This window comes from Tenrec ecaudatus, chromosome 5 (assembly GCF_050624435.1).
Source record: "Tenrec ecaudatus isolate mTenEca1 chromosome 5, mTenEca1.hap1, whole genome shotgun sequence".
Classification (NCBI taxonomy): Eukaryota; Metazoa; Chordata; class Mammalia; order Afrosoricida; family Tenrecidae; genus Tenrec; species Tenrec ecaudatus.
The window spans coordinates 160266434-160283338 of record NC_134534.1 but is presented as its reverse complement, the minus strand read 5'-3'; the positions used below and the strand labels follow the sequence as shown (position 1 = coordinate 160283338).

At 44.2% G+C, this 16905-nt stretch overlaps 1 protein-coding gene across 1 annotated transcript in view; it reads right to left on the bottom strand.

Annotated features, from left to right (window-relative positions):
- PTPRN2 (protein tyrosine phosphatase receptor type N2) overlaps window positions 1–16905 on the bottom strand; it is a 1071863-nt gene that overhangs the window by 35124 nt on the left and 1019834 nt on the right. The window contains exons 18-21 of the mRNA XM_075550901.1: window positions 9430–9549; window positions 7843–8009; window positions 2288–2341; window positions 126–190 (exon numbers count right to left, since the gene is read on the bottom strand). Of these exons, the coding sequence (XP_075407016.1) occupies window positions 126–190; window positions 2288–2341; window positions 7843–8009; window positions 9430–9549 (406 nt within the window). The remainder of the gene's footprint in view (window positions 1–125; window positions 191–2287; window positions 2342–7842; window positions 8010–9429; window positions 9550–16905) is intronic.

Sequence of the window (16905 nt, the reverse complement as noted above, 5' to 3'; positions counted from 1 at the left end):
AAGGGACAAAAATCCTCTTTTTTTTCCCCCTGAAAGCTTTCTGTGAATATTACACCCACTGTTGCCATAGCAACACCATCACATCTCTCAGCCACAACAAAGCAAGCTGGGCTTCTGAATCTCACCTTTGGCCATCTTATTGAGAACCATGTCAATCAGCACGTAGGTGCCGCTTCTTCCTGCACCATCACTGTCAACAGAAGGAGAGAAAATGAAAATGCCATCCACACACAGAGAAACCAAACATACACAACACGCAAGCAACAATCCACTGCACTCTACGCTTCAGTGGGGCCAGCGGACGGAAAGGAAGGCTGTGAATTGAGGAGAGAACTAGGGAGATAGCGGCGTGGGAAGAATCACTGGGGTGGAAGACCATGGGGAAGAAAGCAAGGCATGGAAGAAAGCTTCTCTCCTGGCACCTCTTCAGGGAGTGACTACTCGGCCGGGCTCTGTCTGCTTCTTTGTGGGTTTCTTCTCGGGGCATGAGGTTGTCAGAAACAACAACAAAAAACAACCCCTAAGCAATGTTTGAGCCTGTCAGAGCTGGTGGCATTTACATTCAAAATATCTTCAAGGAAGTTCCTATATGATTATTGGAAATCCACCCTGGGAAGAAGGCAGGCTCTTTGGCAGGTCAGCCTCCGATGGCTGGCAGGAAGCTTCAGTCACGTGCCTCCCCCAGGCTGGCACCCTCCCTCTGGGAGGTAGAAATATGCATATCATTTGTGTCTTAATCGTATTCTTAAAAAAGCACACTCCTTTCACTTCTTTCTCATCCCACCAGCTATAATTGGAATATTTACCATCTGGTCCGAAGTTGTACAAATGTTTTGAATTGCGTCTCAACAGTAGCAAGTAAAATTAGGCTGGGGGGTGGAGGGGTGGAGATGGATTTCCTAGGAGAAAAGTAGCACCAGCATCTTTAGAAACATATATTTTAAAAAATAAGGAGTGTGTTCAACTGTTTCTTTTCCCCGTGTAGAATGCTCTCAATCAAATCGGGCTTGCTCCCTCAGCCATGACCGGATTTGAAATGAAGAGCCGTTCTTGTTTATACTCCTGGCCCAATGAGTTGTGACTTCATGGGGGGAAAATATCCCACCTCAAGACTTCCGTAATTATGTGACTAGATGACAAATCACTTTGTATTCAGCTTTTGATTTGCATGTTGGCCCATCATTTTGAGAAAGCATTAGTAAGCTGGTAGCTTGATTCCTTTAGAGCCAAGAACCACGGAGTTTGGCTTTGACATGCTCTCTGAAATAAATGGTGAAGAAAGTTGCATTTGGGACAGATCGATATTTCAGAAACTGTACTTTCATAATATACATACATCTTCACTACATCATCAAAGAATAACCACTGAACCCTGTCCTCCATTTAATCTTCCCCATTGATTACAAATGACAACATCTCACTTTCCTGTTGTGCAATTTTTTTCCTCCACTCTCTTCCGTGCCTGATCCATGTGGGTGTTCACTGAAGAATGTTGAGCCATACAACACAAACATTTCCAATTCATTGAAGAGTTTACCGTATCTATAGGTTAAAAAAATGTTCTGTTCTCCTTTTGAGCATGCAAAACCCTTTTGTTTCAGCCTCCTATCCTCGACACACACCCACGCACACGGACGCACACACCCCTCACACATTTGAATCGACTGACTTGGTGTTTGATCTTGGGGGACAGATTTCCTTTTGGTCCTAGGCAGAAACATTTGACTACAGGAGTTCTTTGTCCCAAAGAGTTGAGCATCGAGCCACGGAGAAGAGCACCAGGAGCTGAAATTTGGTCCGAGTGGATCGATTCTTACTGACGAGACTTTAACCGACTTGAGGACCTGGCCCTTTGGATTTTCACCCAAATTGACAGAATACTGAGGGAGAGGGTCACCATGGCAGTGGCAGAGCTTGGGTCCGTTTACCATTGACCCCACAAGGAGCACTGCCAGCACCCTTTTCTCACTTTCTGCACAGGGCAGTTGAGACCACGCATGATGTCACAAAAACCATCTTGTGTTGTGGCGCCACAAGGTGGCAATGAGGTAGCAATAAGGTGGTAGGGCCTGGGCCTTGGGAGGCAGTCCTAGTAACCAGACAGCGGTTTCCCACAAGGACCACGGACAGCTTACAGAGGCGTTAGGAGATCAGTGGAAAATTGTTATGTTGGCTTCCCTGAGAAGTACCCTTTACATCGATTAAGAAACATCGAGAAAGTGCAGCTCCTACATCTCATTGCACAGGGAACAACATCTCCTCAATCCACGTTAAAAGTTGTACTTGCCTGCAGTGAACAATTATTGGACAAGAACGGCCCCTGTAGCACTTGTTAACTTTTCTGAAATAAAAAGAGACATAAAAATTATCATGATGTACCATGACACTACGGTATCCAAAATAACCACTAAGCCAAACCAAACATCTGGATCTTTAAATTGACACGCCATAGCCTTTTAAACAAAGAAAATCCGAATTACGTATACATTTTCAAACATTTTTTTCCTTTTCAGCATTAAACGATGCAACAAGGCTGTCAAAACAACTCCTGCATTCTGACAAAATGGTTTCCAAGAAGCAGCTCCAGGATTTAGGGGAGGGATCAATTGACTTTCCCTCCCCCAGCCCCAGTCCTCTCTCCACCTGTCCCTCTGGCTCCATTCTTCTTCTTCTTCCCGTTTTGCTTCAGTTGACTTAACTTTTGTTGTGATACAAATGCCTACCTTCATCACTGAAGTTTTGGGGCTTTTGTAATTTATGTCAAAAAAACTCTCACAGCCTAGCTATGACAGTGGAATCTAGTGTAACAGTATTGCCTCAGAACTCCAATTTACCATTCTGTCTCAGAGCAGGCTTTTAATCTGACAGCTTCGGCTAGGATATCAAACTTACAGAGAAACCTCAACCAAGTCACAAGAAATCTTTACAATTTCATTACTCTGTTTCCCCTTTGAGAGATCAGAGGTATAACAATTAACACTAAGCTGATTTTATGATTTTTGTAACCAACCTTAACTACAAAACAGAGGACCGACTTTAAATTCATTATATAAATCTTAAGTATTTAATTCAAAAACTTAAAATTATTTACAAAGCATACCAAAACTTTCAATAAAATTTCCCAAATAAAGAAAATAAAAGACAGGATCTTGGTTTACTGGAAGGAGGTGGAGGTGGGGGTGGGGGTAAGCGTGCAGGAACATTTTCTAGGATGTTCCACAAGCTAGCTAGTAAAATTTAAAATAACAACAATAGTAATAATGCCAGGGAAATATTCCCCTAGAACAGAAATGGGAAATGGCACCTTTCTTTGCAAAGACTTGCCTACTGTGAAGCCAAACGGCTGAAAATACAGAATCTAATCAATGTGTTGCTTGGCCCACAAAACCCCAAATCCAAGAAACGTGGAAGGGAACGGGTGCGAAAGAGAGGAACTGAGTGACTGATGAAATGAAAGATGTTTTAATGTCTTGCCGTCTAAATAGCCACAGTATTTATTTTCAAACCCCTTTGGACCGACTCACAGGGAGCCCTGGGTGTCAGAGCCGCAGTGTCCTCCGTGAGAATGTCAGTGGCTGGTAGCATGGAAGCAGTTGGCAAGACCTTTCTTCCAGGGTATGTCTGCATAGACTTGACCCGCCAAACTTCTGGATCACGTTAACAGTTGGCATCTCCCAGGGTGCCCCCGTTGTAGTGGCAAACGCAGCTCGAAGGAGCAGATAAGACACCATCGCCCATGAACTGGTGGTGCGTGTCTCCATTCACTGGGAAAATATGTAACACTTTAAAGCTTGCGGAACACCTGAAAATCTTTCTGAAATGGAGAAAGCTGGGAGAAGGGGGCAAACAAGTTACTCAATGACCTGACAGTCTCATTACTCTTCCTGCTAGAAATTTCCTGCCTGGGAGGTTGTTCTGTTCTGTTTTGTATGTTTTTTGGGGGGACTTGGGGGTATGTGTGTGTGTGTGTGTGTGTTGCAAGGTTTGGGGTGGGCGAAGTGGAGAAAGAAAAACCGACAGTACTTGCATGCCAGAATTCCTTAAAAATTCTCAGTTCTTTGAAAACAAGAATGTAAAACACATCCACTTATCGTTCCTTTTAAAACCGCCCATTCTTTACTCAGGTTGCAAAGGCAACATGAATTTGTGCTCTAAGACAGATGTCAAACTTGAAATCTTTGTGTGTGTTTGCGTGTGCGCGCACGTGCACGTTTGTGTATAAGGATCAATCTCAACCATCAAACTAAATCCAAAGTGGCTGTACTTTTAAAGGCCTTTCACCTTCCTGGAGAAGGCTTTGCTGGGGACTTCTCATTTGCTGACTCTTTGATGTGACCAGGGGTCACCTCCTTGCAGCACTCGGCCATGTTTCATACAGGATGGTCCATCTGTGTTTGCAGAGACATAGCTACACTATTGCATGTTCGCACTCTGGCCAATACCCGGTTTGCTCTCCCCCCGCCCCTCCCCCCATGGAATGTGCAAAAAAAGAGGTGTGTTAAAACAGAAAGAAGCACACCCACTAGAGACTCTGCTTTCAAATGTATTGTATCCAGAAAATATGAAGAATCAGCAAAAAAAAGGGGGGTAGTCCATCTGCAGCTTTCCTTCTTTATGAAAAACTTCTCAAGAAAAGTCTCCCTTGCTAAGAAATGCTGCCCCACAGCCGGTTACTAGCTAATGCGGCTATGATTTGCTTCTCTAGTCCTATAAATCCAGTCTTTCATAGATGACATATTGATATCTTACTTTTTCTGCTGTGACTTAACTTCACAGGTAGTAACTGGTTGGCTATGCTGTGGTTTCAAAGGTTTCGCTGTAAGTTTGATATCCACACCAGCCCCGGCCCCATGCTAAACTTATTTAAAATCACACACAATCAAGGAGACACATCATGTAAATACCATGTGGTGCTATTTTGGGGGAAAACAAAAAAAAGAGTTTTATTTACAAAGGAATCATGTACTTAAGTCATTACAACCGGAAACATCACAAAATGAAAAGAGCAAAAAGACCATCCAGAATTTGGCAAATATTTTCATCCAGGTGGACTAAGGCAGGCAAGAGATTATTTACGAAGATAAATAAAACACAGTGGCCTTGTTTTATTCTAATTAGAACATATCACTAGTAAACAGAAGGTCTCATACATTAAGGAAACAACATGATATTAGATCCATTTCAACAGGAGGAATTAAGTGAGAAAGAATGATTAGTAATACAAACCAACCCATGGGTCACTGAGTGGGAAGGAATCATCATGCAGACCATCAGCAAGCAAGGTCAGAGGTCGTTAGAGGCTCAGAAAAGGGGTTTCCCACATTGTCCCTGCAGCAGAGTCACAGTTTCCAATGATCACTTTTGTGACTATGCAACTGGGCTCATATTACTAGCTGCAACATCACAAAAATGACACTGGCCACCGCTAATTAGCTGGCAAAGTCAGAGTTTGTCCATTTTTACAGTGAGCAGCGTTAGTGAATGCCATTGTGCACCGCGAGCAGCGAGAGAATCATAGATAGAGATAGAGATTTAATTTAATTTTATTTTTTTTCCCTAAGAAAAGCAAAGCCCTCATATGTGATGCTAATTATCTCTTAGCTTAGCAGTTTCTCTTTAAAGTGTAAATGTGCTCCCTCTGGGCTCCAGAAAGATTTAAGGACACATCTCAGTGCCTGACTCACACTCTAGGCCCGAGCTAGCATGCTTGGTGCATGGTTCAAAGTCAGATGAGAGATCCTGCCGCATTTAAAGGACCCGGTCGGTCTTCAGAAGTGGCCTCACCATCTCCATCGCTGGAATTTGGGTGACTCTCTTTCTGACACGAATGATCGCCTCACAGTAATCTGTGTCGAAGCACAGCGCATTCTGAGAATGCCACTGTTCACATCCATGGTCAAGTCCATGTGCGAGAGACAGGCGGGGGTCCTGCCAAATAAGGCAAGGCAAGAAAAGCGTTCTCTCACCAGGTGTTCAAGACAGTCTAGGTGCTGGTTTCCTTCCCAATGTAACGGAAACCTTCCCCGCAGACTCTGGGGCAAGGGAATTTTGGGAATCCAGTTTTTCTTCAGGATGGATTATAAACCCAGAGGGTTGGTTATGTATATGCTCAATTCCATATATGTATATGACAGATAAGCATACCCATATGCATATATGAATGCACTGAATGCACATAAAGACAGGGAATTGTCCTCATTGGTAGCTGCCTCCATCCTGCCAGTCATGACAGCTTGTTGGAGGATTCCCTTTCAGGAAATGGACCCGACACAAGATCCTTAAATAGCATGTCTTTGGGGATTAAATTGGCATTGAGCAAATTTCTATGAAGGCCGAGAAAAGAGGATGGCCGGGGGGCTGGTGGCGGGTTACTGTTTTACGATGCATTCAGTATTGTGGATCCGCCGTGCACAGTGCATCTCTCAGGGAGGTGACAGAGGGGGACAGTAGTCACTGACTGGTTTCTAGAGGAGACACCAAATTCGTGTCTCTCCTTGAGCTCATTCACATGCTACTTGATCCAAAGAACAAGCTGAACAACATTTCTCTTGTGCTCTTCAAAGTAGACTAAAAGGCAAGCGGAATAATGTGAGCGAAGCCTTCAGAATATGAGCCGCATCGTCCCAAGCATCCAGCGATGAGTCGAAAATGGCCGTCTTCAGGAAAATGCTTGCCTTCTCAACTTCCCTGTGACCTAAGTAGCTCCACAATCAGGGATGACTAGCCCTTTAGATACACACTGCTCTATGCTAGTCTGGAATGCTAGCTTCACCAGTGCCCCAGTGCTACGCCTAATTCCTTAGGAATAGGTCTCTGCTTTCCAATCAGGGATGACTAGCCCTTTAGGTACACACTGCTCTATGCTAGTGTGGAATGCTAGCTTCCCCAGTGCCCCCGTGCTACGCCTAATTCCTTAGGAATAGGTCTCTGCTTTCCAATCAGGGATGACTAGCCCTTTAGGTACACACTGCTCTATGCTAGTGTGGAATGCTAGCTTCCCCAGTGCCCCCGTGCTACGCCTAATTCCTTAGGAATAGGTCTCTGCTTCCCTTGGTGTGCAGATTTTCAAGTAGTCGAATGTCAGAGGTTCCGTATAACTCAGAACTTGGCGTTCCAAACCTTCGCTTTCTCTGTCATTGCTTACCCATTTACCACAAACGATTACCAAATTTGATGTGCAAAGTGTCAGTCTTACATTTTGTTTTCTCTGCATTGTAAATATCTCCCTGTAAGACAGAGTCTGGCATTCGTTGCAACAGTTCAATAAATACATGATAATATAAGACAACTGGTTGTGTGGCTAGCTGATTTTAGTAAGGAACAAAATACTGAATTAAAAAAAAGCAGTTTCAAAATGGCACTGAAAATATATACATGTCATCTGCGAACTCCACCCAGGCTTTCATCGAGAATTCCCCATTTTAAAACCTGGATCTAAACTTATTAAATCTCATCATTGCATCCAACTATATGAATACCCACATTCAATATTTATTCATGAATATTCTATGAAATATAAACTTCAGGGCTCTTCATCAGTTGGTGAACTTTATCAAAGATAATTACCATATTTCCACAATTCTAAGATGCCCATTCCCCCTTCATGTTTTAATGCCTTTAAAATGCAGAAACATCTCATCATTAATATGTACATTTAATACAGTCCTTTTTCTTTTTCTTTCCTTTCCTCTCTCTCCTCTTAAGGCAATGATACCAACGATGGAACATTTTACAATCGGTGGCATCTCAGCGTTATGGAAAGCTGGCATTACAACGTGCGTCCTTTTTATCTGATGCCCATGCTGTAAATACGCTAATCTGCTATTGGGCTCTTTGTGATACCTTCGGAAATCCAGTAGTGACCTTGTGGAGGATGGAACGCCCTGGTCATACCAACTAAGGAAATGGAACTGGGTCACGGTTCGCGTCTCGTTGGTTTGGAGATTCTTCAGATAGAAGCTCCTCACGAGGAAATCCTCACACCAGATGTGCTCCGAGACCAGATTCACCTGGATGGAGGCAGAAGGCGGAAAAGGGAAACTGTGAGAGGCCCAGGCAGCACGAATCTAAAGCGGAGCTGAGCAGGAGGCTACTTGGGAGCAGAGAACGGGACAGGCTCAAGATGGCACATTGGGTGTTGCAGGGATGCACTGACAACGGACTTTGTGCCCCCCCCCCCATTTAATTTAAAGGGCTTCATGGCAAAGAGAACTTTGGTGTTGCTTCCAGTGTCACCTAGGGGCTTCAGAGGCTTTTGAACAAAAGCACCAATCAATCCACTGAATATACAACCTAAGCCCCTCTCAAGCTTAAACTACCTAAGGCAGCATACCTGGATTTAAAACTAAGGAGAACAAAAGAAGCCCAGAGTTGTATTCGTGTGGCTACCGCCAAATCACTTTCCACATTTTAAGTCTACTTGCAGTGACCTAAAAGTCACAGCTATGTGATTTAGGCTTAATATCGAGCTTCTAACAGGCTTCCGACCACGGGCCTCGGTGTTCTGATTAATTTTAATGCAAAACAGAAGCAAAAGCTGCATGCCTGGGCTTATTTAAAGGCCCAAGTTGATTCAGTTCATTCTTAATGTGGGTAGAGAATCCAGCAAGGGAAATAAGCTTGTCAGCAGGTTATCCTCAAATAAAAAGGTCAAACGCTACGTACACAAGGCTCTAAACAGCACCATAGAACGACCACACTGCTCAGCCAGAGAGATCAATAAGCAATTAGAATCACAGCAGGGTGCTTTTAAAAAGTAGACCCCATTTAAAGGCCCGTTATATGGGACTGGATTCCATGGGCCGCCCTGGGGAGGTCAATCTATATATATTGGAGGGATATCTATATATTCCTCTCTGTAGCATTGTGTTTTTAAAAATCAAAAACCTGCAATGTACCCCAGAGTCCAATTCTCAATGGCATGACTGTTTTAAGGGTTGGGCTCTCTGTCTTTCTACAAGGTGAGCGTGGTGAGCCTGCTTAAAAACAAACAAATCAGACCACCAGTTGATGTCAAGTTGGTTCCCACGCTTGGTCCCCCAAGTGTGGCACCATGGAACTGGGATCTGTCTGGTTCTCAATGGCTGGTTTGGGGCTGTAGATCACCTGGCTTTCCTTCTACCGTTAACTAGTCCCTGTGCACTCGAAATACTGAATGAAAGCACTAGCCATCCTAGTAGCAGGCCTGGGACTGCAGTCCCTTCTTTCAGCTCGGTCTTCCTTGCTGGCGGTGGCTGTGCCTGGAGACTGGGCAGAAGGAATTCTTCTGCAGGTTGGGCTGTGAGGACCATGTGTCTTAGATGCCTCTCTCAACTGGCTGAAGGGAGGTTTCCTCCGGGGTTGAATGGGATTAGGCAACGTTGAAGCCAGCTTGCCAGCACCCTTGGCCTTACAGTTGACTTTCCACACAGCTGCATTTGGGTCAGGTACCTCATAGATGTGGTAGAGATTGGAGCCTTCGTCTGGCCAGTAGTGGTAGCACTGCTTGACTCCATTCTCCGTGAGGGGCGTCAGCATGACAATAACCACGCAGCCGCTCTCCCAGACCATCTGCAGACAAAGGAAGGCACCGTGGCCACAGTGTGACTGCCTGATTACTGCGTGACATGTATAATTACTGCACTCCGAGACACAATCAAAATTTATTCCATTCACAGGAAATTTATTTCATTTTCATTAGACACTTTCACTCTGCAGCTGCCTTCAACTCTCTGCATAAGCTGGACCCACGCTTTGCATGCTTCCATGAAATATTAAAAAAAATTAAAAGAGAAGTTAAAAAAAAACATCCAGTGAATTCACCGAGAAACTCCTCCGTGCATTCCAGGATCAGCTGTCTGGCTGCCCAGCGTAGGGTCTAGATAGAACATTCCCTCTACCGCAACCCAAAGCATCCAAGGAGGGTAGGTGGGGCGCTGCCCTCCACATCTGGCAGGCTGGGGTGCTTCGAGAGAGATGCTCGCTCCCTTCCACTGTGAAACAATCTGAGGTCTGAGGTGCTAGCTGTCATTATTTTGTGTAAAACCAGATAAATATTTTCCTTTGTCAAATCGCTATCCTATCAGAAGCAGGTTCTGAGGGGGAAAAAAAACCAACAACCCCCCCGCCCCATTTTAGAAGTTCATTGTGTGCAGCCACCTTCAGCACCGGAGTTTCACTTAGCGCTCTCAGAATCTAGAGACGATTATTCAGATGGAAACAGAACCCCAGCTGCTTTAATAATTCAGAATAGGCACGCTGAAAATAACTCAGAGGCACAAGCAACAAATGGATGTCCACATAAACCTGCCCCCAATGCCTTTTAAACACAAGTCACAACTTCATGGCTATAAACCTATGTATCAGTTCTTACAGCGCCGTTACTAAAACCGCTGGCTCTCAGGGGTTACGCTGATGTCGAAGTTGCAGGCATTTATTAGCGTGTTACATTCTAGAGTGACGAGTGCTAGGCTTTTCCTGCAATGAGTTACATTAACGTCAAAGAAATTGTTATGAACAACTGCGTTCAGATGCAAATTTAGTATTCAAGAGAGCATTCGTTTCTTTTTAAATACAGGCATAACAATCCAATTAAGATATTGTTATTTAAAAATCCACATATCTTGGATATAAAATGCCTTCTTTTCATAGTCCGTGTTATTAAACTCTCCCCCTCTTAAATTACCTTTAAAACGTCAGACATGTACGCAATATTTTCCTCTTTTAATATTGATTTACCTTCCCATGTGATCGAAATTGTCAATATCTTTGCGGCACCTCACTGTGTATCGGTTATATTGGAATTTAATGGGACCTACTGACAGTTATGGAAAAGCCCGCAAATAAATATGAATTATGCTCGAAACAAGGCGCTTTCCATTTAGTTAGTGCAAATCCAACAATAAGATGAGAATTCAAAACATGTGTCTTACTTTAAGCTTTAAAAGCAGCTCTTCTAAATCGGCGCTTTCATCACATAACAATTTAATGTGCCTTTAGAAGGTATAGAAGCTCATTGAAGCCATTACGAAAATGAGGAGAAACACAGATTTTATGAGTGTAATAAAAATACAATGATCTAGACCATAAACTAATCATCTAGCACTCGGCTTGTACCACCCAAGTGTAACATTAGAAAGCCCACTCATTTACGGAGGAATCCTTCAGTCTGGCAGCTCCTTTCACTGGTTCAAACACACAGCACTTCATTACTGAGAGCCCGCCTGGCTCTCTAAAGATTTGGTTAAGATTAAATCCAAATGAAACTTAATTTAAACAAACAATCACAAAGGCACTCTTGGGAATAATATTTCTTTTTTAGGTCACTGTGTATACAAACAGAGAGAAGGATTTACTAAATCAAATTACTACACAGCCCAACAGGACACAGATGTTACAGTGATGCTCAGGGGTCTGCCTAGACTATCCAGTTTTACCAGGATGCTCTCGATATCAACTCACCTACGAGACAACATCAGGGCCTTTCATTATATCCTCAAACCCCAAGCCAAACTCAATTCCGACTCACAGCAAACCCTATGGGACAGGGTAGAACTGCCCCTTTTGGGTTGTTGAGACTGTAACTCTTTATGGGAGTAGAAAGCCTCAACTTTCTCCCAAGGAGCAGCTGGCGGTTTTGAACTGCCAATCTTGCTGTTAACTACCTAGCTTATGTCAAATATATTATTTATATTAGCATAATGACATGTGCTGCCATGTAGTGGATGTCAGCTTGAACTTATTGGGCAGGTCACTGCTCCTGTGGATTTATAAGACTAATTTTTTTAAAACTAGGAGTAGAAAGCAGAGCAGCAGGTGGTTTCAAACTGCTGACCGTGTAATTAGCAGCCCAATGAGCAACCACTATGCCAACACTATGCCACTTGGACTCCTGGTCACTTTCTACAAGGGGTCCTCAAAAAGGTTGGAAGGAAAATAGAAAGAAGACAGTGGGATCCGCCTCCCCATAAACCTTGCTAAGTCTACCTCTCACACCCCACTTTCAACTGCAGTGCCCAACTCACTGATTTTTTAGAATACACGGAGGAGGAAATTTGTCATTTTGTTGGGATACAGGATGTTAGTAAAATTCGCAGTTAACCAGGGTTTGATTTCAAAACAGTGACACGATGCACTGCCCTCTCTTCACTGCCTGGTCTCTGTTTCCAGGTAAAACAAAGGGCTCGCACACAAAGGGTGCTCAGGCAGCAGAGCGGTTCCTTGCTGGCCTGTGATCGGCAAAGTCGGCAGTTTGAAACCACCAGCAGCTTGATGGGAGAAAGATGGAGCTTTCTGCTCTGTCCTATAGGATCACATGGATTTGATGGCAGTAAGTTGGGATTTTTTGGGTAATACAAAGGAGCCCTGCTGGCACACTTGTATGTGTTGGTATAAGCAAGGTTGGCAGTTCGAATCAACCCACTGTTTCTCAGGAGGAAGATGAGGCTGTCTGCTCCCTTGAAGACTGACATAGCATGGCAGGCCTGTGTAGGATCACTAGAACTCAACATCGACTGGATGACCGTGAGTGGGACTGAGGCACAGAAAGTGCTGTTGGTGTGACAAGCTTTGAGAATTCAACATCTTTTTCTTCTCCGAAGTAATGAATGATCCCAAATCACTACTCACTCCTAGTGCAGGCTGCTGGACTAGGTCATTTTTGAGAGAGCGGAGTTGTTGAATTCAGAAGCCAGAAATGACCGTTTCTAACACTTTCTGAGAATAAAGGCTTTCAGAGTCATCTACTCCTGTATCTACATTTATTGAGCACTTACTACGTGTCGAGCAGCTCTGGAGGTCTAGTGGTGACGCTTTTAGCTACTGCTGCAAGGTCAGCAACTCAGATCCACTCAACCCACCAGCTGCCCCGTGAGAGAAAGGGGAGGTTGTCTGCTGCCTACAGACAGACAGTCTCAGACACGCACAGGGGCAGTTCTGCTTGTCCTCCAGCCGTGGTTCTCCACCTTCCTAACGCCACGACCCTTTACTACAGTGCCTCATGTGCCGGTGACCCCCAACCATAACATTATTCTCGTTGCTACTTCATCACTGTCATTTTGTTCTGTTATGAATCAGGCAACCCTTGTGAAAGGGTCATTTGATCCTACCGGAGGGGTCTCGACCCACAGACTGAGAACCACTGTCCTACAGGGTCACTATAGGAGTCGGATTCGGTGGCAATGGGCTGAGTGTGAAAGGTATCAAGCCTTTAGCCGAAGGCTCAGAGCTGAGAACAGGCCTGGCTTTGCCAGGCTGCACCACAGCAGGGATGGTGAAGCTTTTGCGTTTGTCCTGGCATTCTGTAGAACACCCTCACCCCCTTCAGCTACACGGGGTTGGGGGCTGGGGGGTGCAGACTCTTCATAGCAGGCGGCAGAGGCCTCCCTCCTGCATCACCATACATATAGCCTCCAGCACGGGCTTCATAATAAGCGTCTGGATTGGTTCTCAATCGTGTAGAAACCACTGTCCTGCACTTTGAGAATGGACAGTGCCCTTGATTGCTTTGAGCGGCCTTCTCAACTGAAGCAGCCTTGCTCCTCGGAAGCTGACCTGGAAGGCATAGGATGTTCTAAATGCTATTGCTCTGCGTGCCTGGGGAGCTGGGGGCATTTTCCTGGCTAGGAGTTGTTCGTGAGAGGCATAGAGAATGGTAAGGGACATGGTTCTCAGCTGCACTAAACAGCCTGGCGAAACCTGGCCGCTCACCAGATGCCTTCACCATGATTCAGGCTGACTCTGAATCATGGTGATCCTAACCAAGTAAGCCTTCCTTCGAGGTCGCCTGGGTGGCCTTGAAACTTTGATCTGTTGGTGAACAGTCGAGAGTGTTAATTGCTCCAGAGAAGACTCCAATTCCAGTTAAGCACTGCCTATTTACCCACTCACAGATTACACAGAGCAGCAAACCCCACAATGACCAGTATGGTCAATACAATTTGAAATAGGATCCTATTTATGGTTCTTCAGCAGCGAACAACTTGAAAGATTAAAAATCAAATGATTCAAGCAGGTGACTTACTGTATATACTTGAGTGTAAGCTGACCCGAATAGCAGCCGAGGCACCTAATTTTACCACAAAAACTGCATAAAAAGTATGCTGAAAAACTCGGCATATGGTTTAAAATACTACAGTCTGGCTGATTATTGGATGCACTTAAGTTTACAGACTATTAATAAGATGAAAAAGGTCATAAAGTTAACTGATACATCACAAGTCAACACTTTAAATCATCTCTACATGGTTGAAAAAATGTTGACTCCATCATAGTTTTGTATATTAAGTTAAGACAGAGGGAAAGAAGCAGTGGGGTATCTGTATTTGAGCGCCAAGTATTTAAGAAGCAAGCAAACTTAGTTCAGAAATACAGTAAAAACTGATTAAAGAAACCATGGTCAACCTGAAATAGCCACAAGTCTGGTCAAATGTCACTTATTCTGTAAAGTACCCTGATGCTCCCAGGCAGAGAATTTCTCCCTCCTTTACTTAGACCTCTTGTGATAGAGCCTTTTTAACCTTCTATTGTACTTTATAGTCTGCCATCTTTTTCTTACCCAACTGTCTTCTCCTTGGCAACTAAATCCTAGTCTGGTTCCTAGTTCTACCCTCTGAGGTCTGTGACAGAGTACTTTATGATCACTGGTGCTCAGTTGAAAAAAATGCTGAAAATATACCTATCCCCCTCCCCCCACCATGATCCGAATTCTACCTTGCAAGTCTGGCTGGAATAGAGGATGTACACTGGTGCAGATAGGAGCTGGGAGTGCAGGGGAATCCAGGGCGGATGAAACCTTCAGGACCAGAGGTGTGAGGGATGATACTGGGAGGGTAGAGGGTGAGTGGGTTGGAAAGAGGGAACCGATTACAAGGATCTACATGTGACCTCCTCCCTGGGAGATGGGCAACAGAAAAGGGGGTGAAGGGAGACGTTGGACAGAGCAAGATATGACAAAATAATAATTTATAAATTATGAAGGGCTCATGAGGGAGGGGGTAGTGGGGAGGGAGGGAAAAAGAGGACTTGATGCAAAGGGAGAGCAAATGCTTTGAAAATGAGGGCAAAGAATGTACAGATGTGCTTTACACAATTGATGTATGTATGGATTGTGATAAGAGTTGTATGAGCCCCTAATAAAATGTTTAAAAAGAAAAAATATATATACCTATTTTTAAAAGAGACCATTATTTCCAAAGATGAGACAACTCAAAGGAACTACCATTATCTTGAAGGAGTGCTCAGGAAGAGCCCTCCTAGAAACTGCGCCAAGGTACAGAGAAGCGACTTTTTACACAAAAAGATGAACCGTTTAATGGCCTGCTGAAACTGTTGGTATCTGAAGGTGGGTTTTTCTTTTGCTCTCCAGAGGGGGTTCAACATTCTTCAGCCATTCTGACTGCACAATTCATTGACTTTGTAAACATCGTGTCACAGATTGAGCAGAGGTACACTTACACCCTGCAGCGAAGATGCTGGCTCAAATTTCGAAATGATAAGGAGTCAATTAATGAGGCTTAAGAACATTTGCACTTTACTCCTTAGGAGTTTGCTGATGCCAATAAGCTGTAACTAAGTGGTCTGGGATAGACTCAAAGGAAACAGAATAGAAAACTTAGCTTTTCATACCTACAGCACCTTCTTCAGTGGAGACTCCCAAGTCCTGACCTACCCTGCCTCTGAGGACAATCAACAAACTGTCCCAATAAAACCTGGTGAGACTCAGCTTCTGTCCACCATGAGCTTTTTGGAAACGGTATCTGTGAAAGTTAGGTTTTATGTCAATGTGGCGGGCCGGGATTCTCTCATATGATATGTGGCATACTCAGTGTACATTGTCAGTGTGTGAAAGCTAGCTCACTTCTACTGCTGGATCCAGATCCTGAATCTGGTTGATTGAACTCAGATTCATTTAGCTCTGTACCCACCAGCAGGTAGGTCTTCCTGCTTCGTCTTCTTGCTTCCTGTTCATCAGCCCCTGCAGCTAGAGGAGTCAGAAGAAGGCTTCCGTTTACATCTGACTCATAGACTGGAACCTGGATGGACTTATCCACTTCTTCAACTGTGTGATATAAATTTCTAAATATACACACAAGGGGCCATGGTGGCATAGTGGTTAAGTGTTGGACTGCTAATTGCAAGATCAGCAATTCAAAACCATCAACCTCTCCGTGGGAGAAAGATGAGGCTTTCTACTCCTGTAAAGAATTAAAGTCTTGGAAGCCTACAGGGGGTCAGGTCTACTCTGTCCTATAGGGTCAACATGAGTCAGAATCAACTTGAGGGTAAGGAGTTTTTTGTTTTGGCACACACACACACACACACACACACACACACACACACACACACACACGCAGTCACTGCTTTTACTTTTCTAGAAGATCAGCCTAACACATTGTCTAAGTAAGTGAAGGTACTGAAATTTCCATTGCTTATATCATCGCTGCTGCCCAGTCGAAGTACACCGGGAGAACTCGGTTTGTACTTCTGACAGACACACACCTGTGCCTATACCAGTCCCATGACTCGGGACGGAAGAACTTATCTGACACAGAAAAACTACCTCCTCTCGGGTTTATTTCCTCCAGAAATCTTTTTATCCAGGTCAGAAGCAGGGGAGAACATCTAAATGAAAAAGATTTGCCTATTTTTTTTGAAAAATCGAATTAAAAGTCTCTTAGGGGGACTAAGTGCTTGCGACGTTGTGAAGCATGCTCAGATTCAAGATGGTGTAAATGCCGTAGCCATCCGGCACTTCCCTGGCAAGTACACGGACACACAGACTAGGTTGTTTTGGTATCTGTGGTAGATATATAATCATTTGTCAGTTTGAGGGTTCAGAGTGGAGGGGTGGAGTCTAGCCTGTCCATCAGGTCATAGTCATTGAGGCCTCTGTGTGGGCACGGCCTTCTGAGAATTCTGGGAACTCCT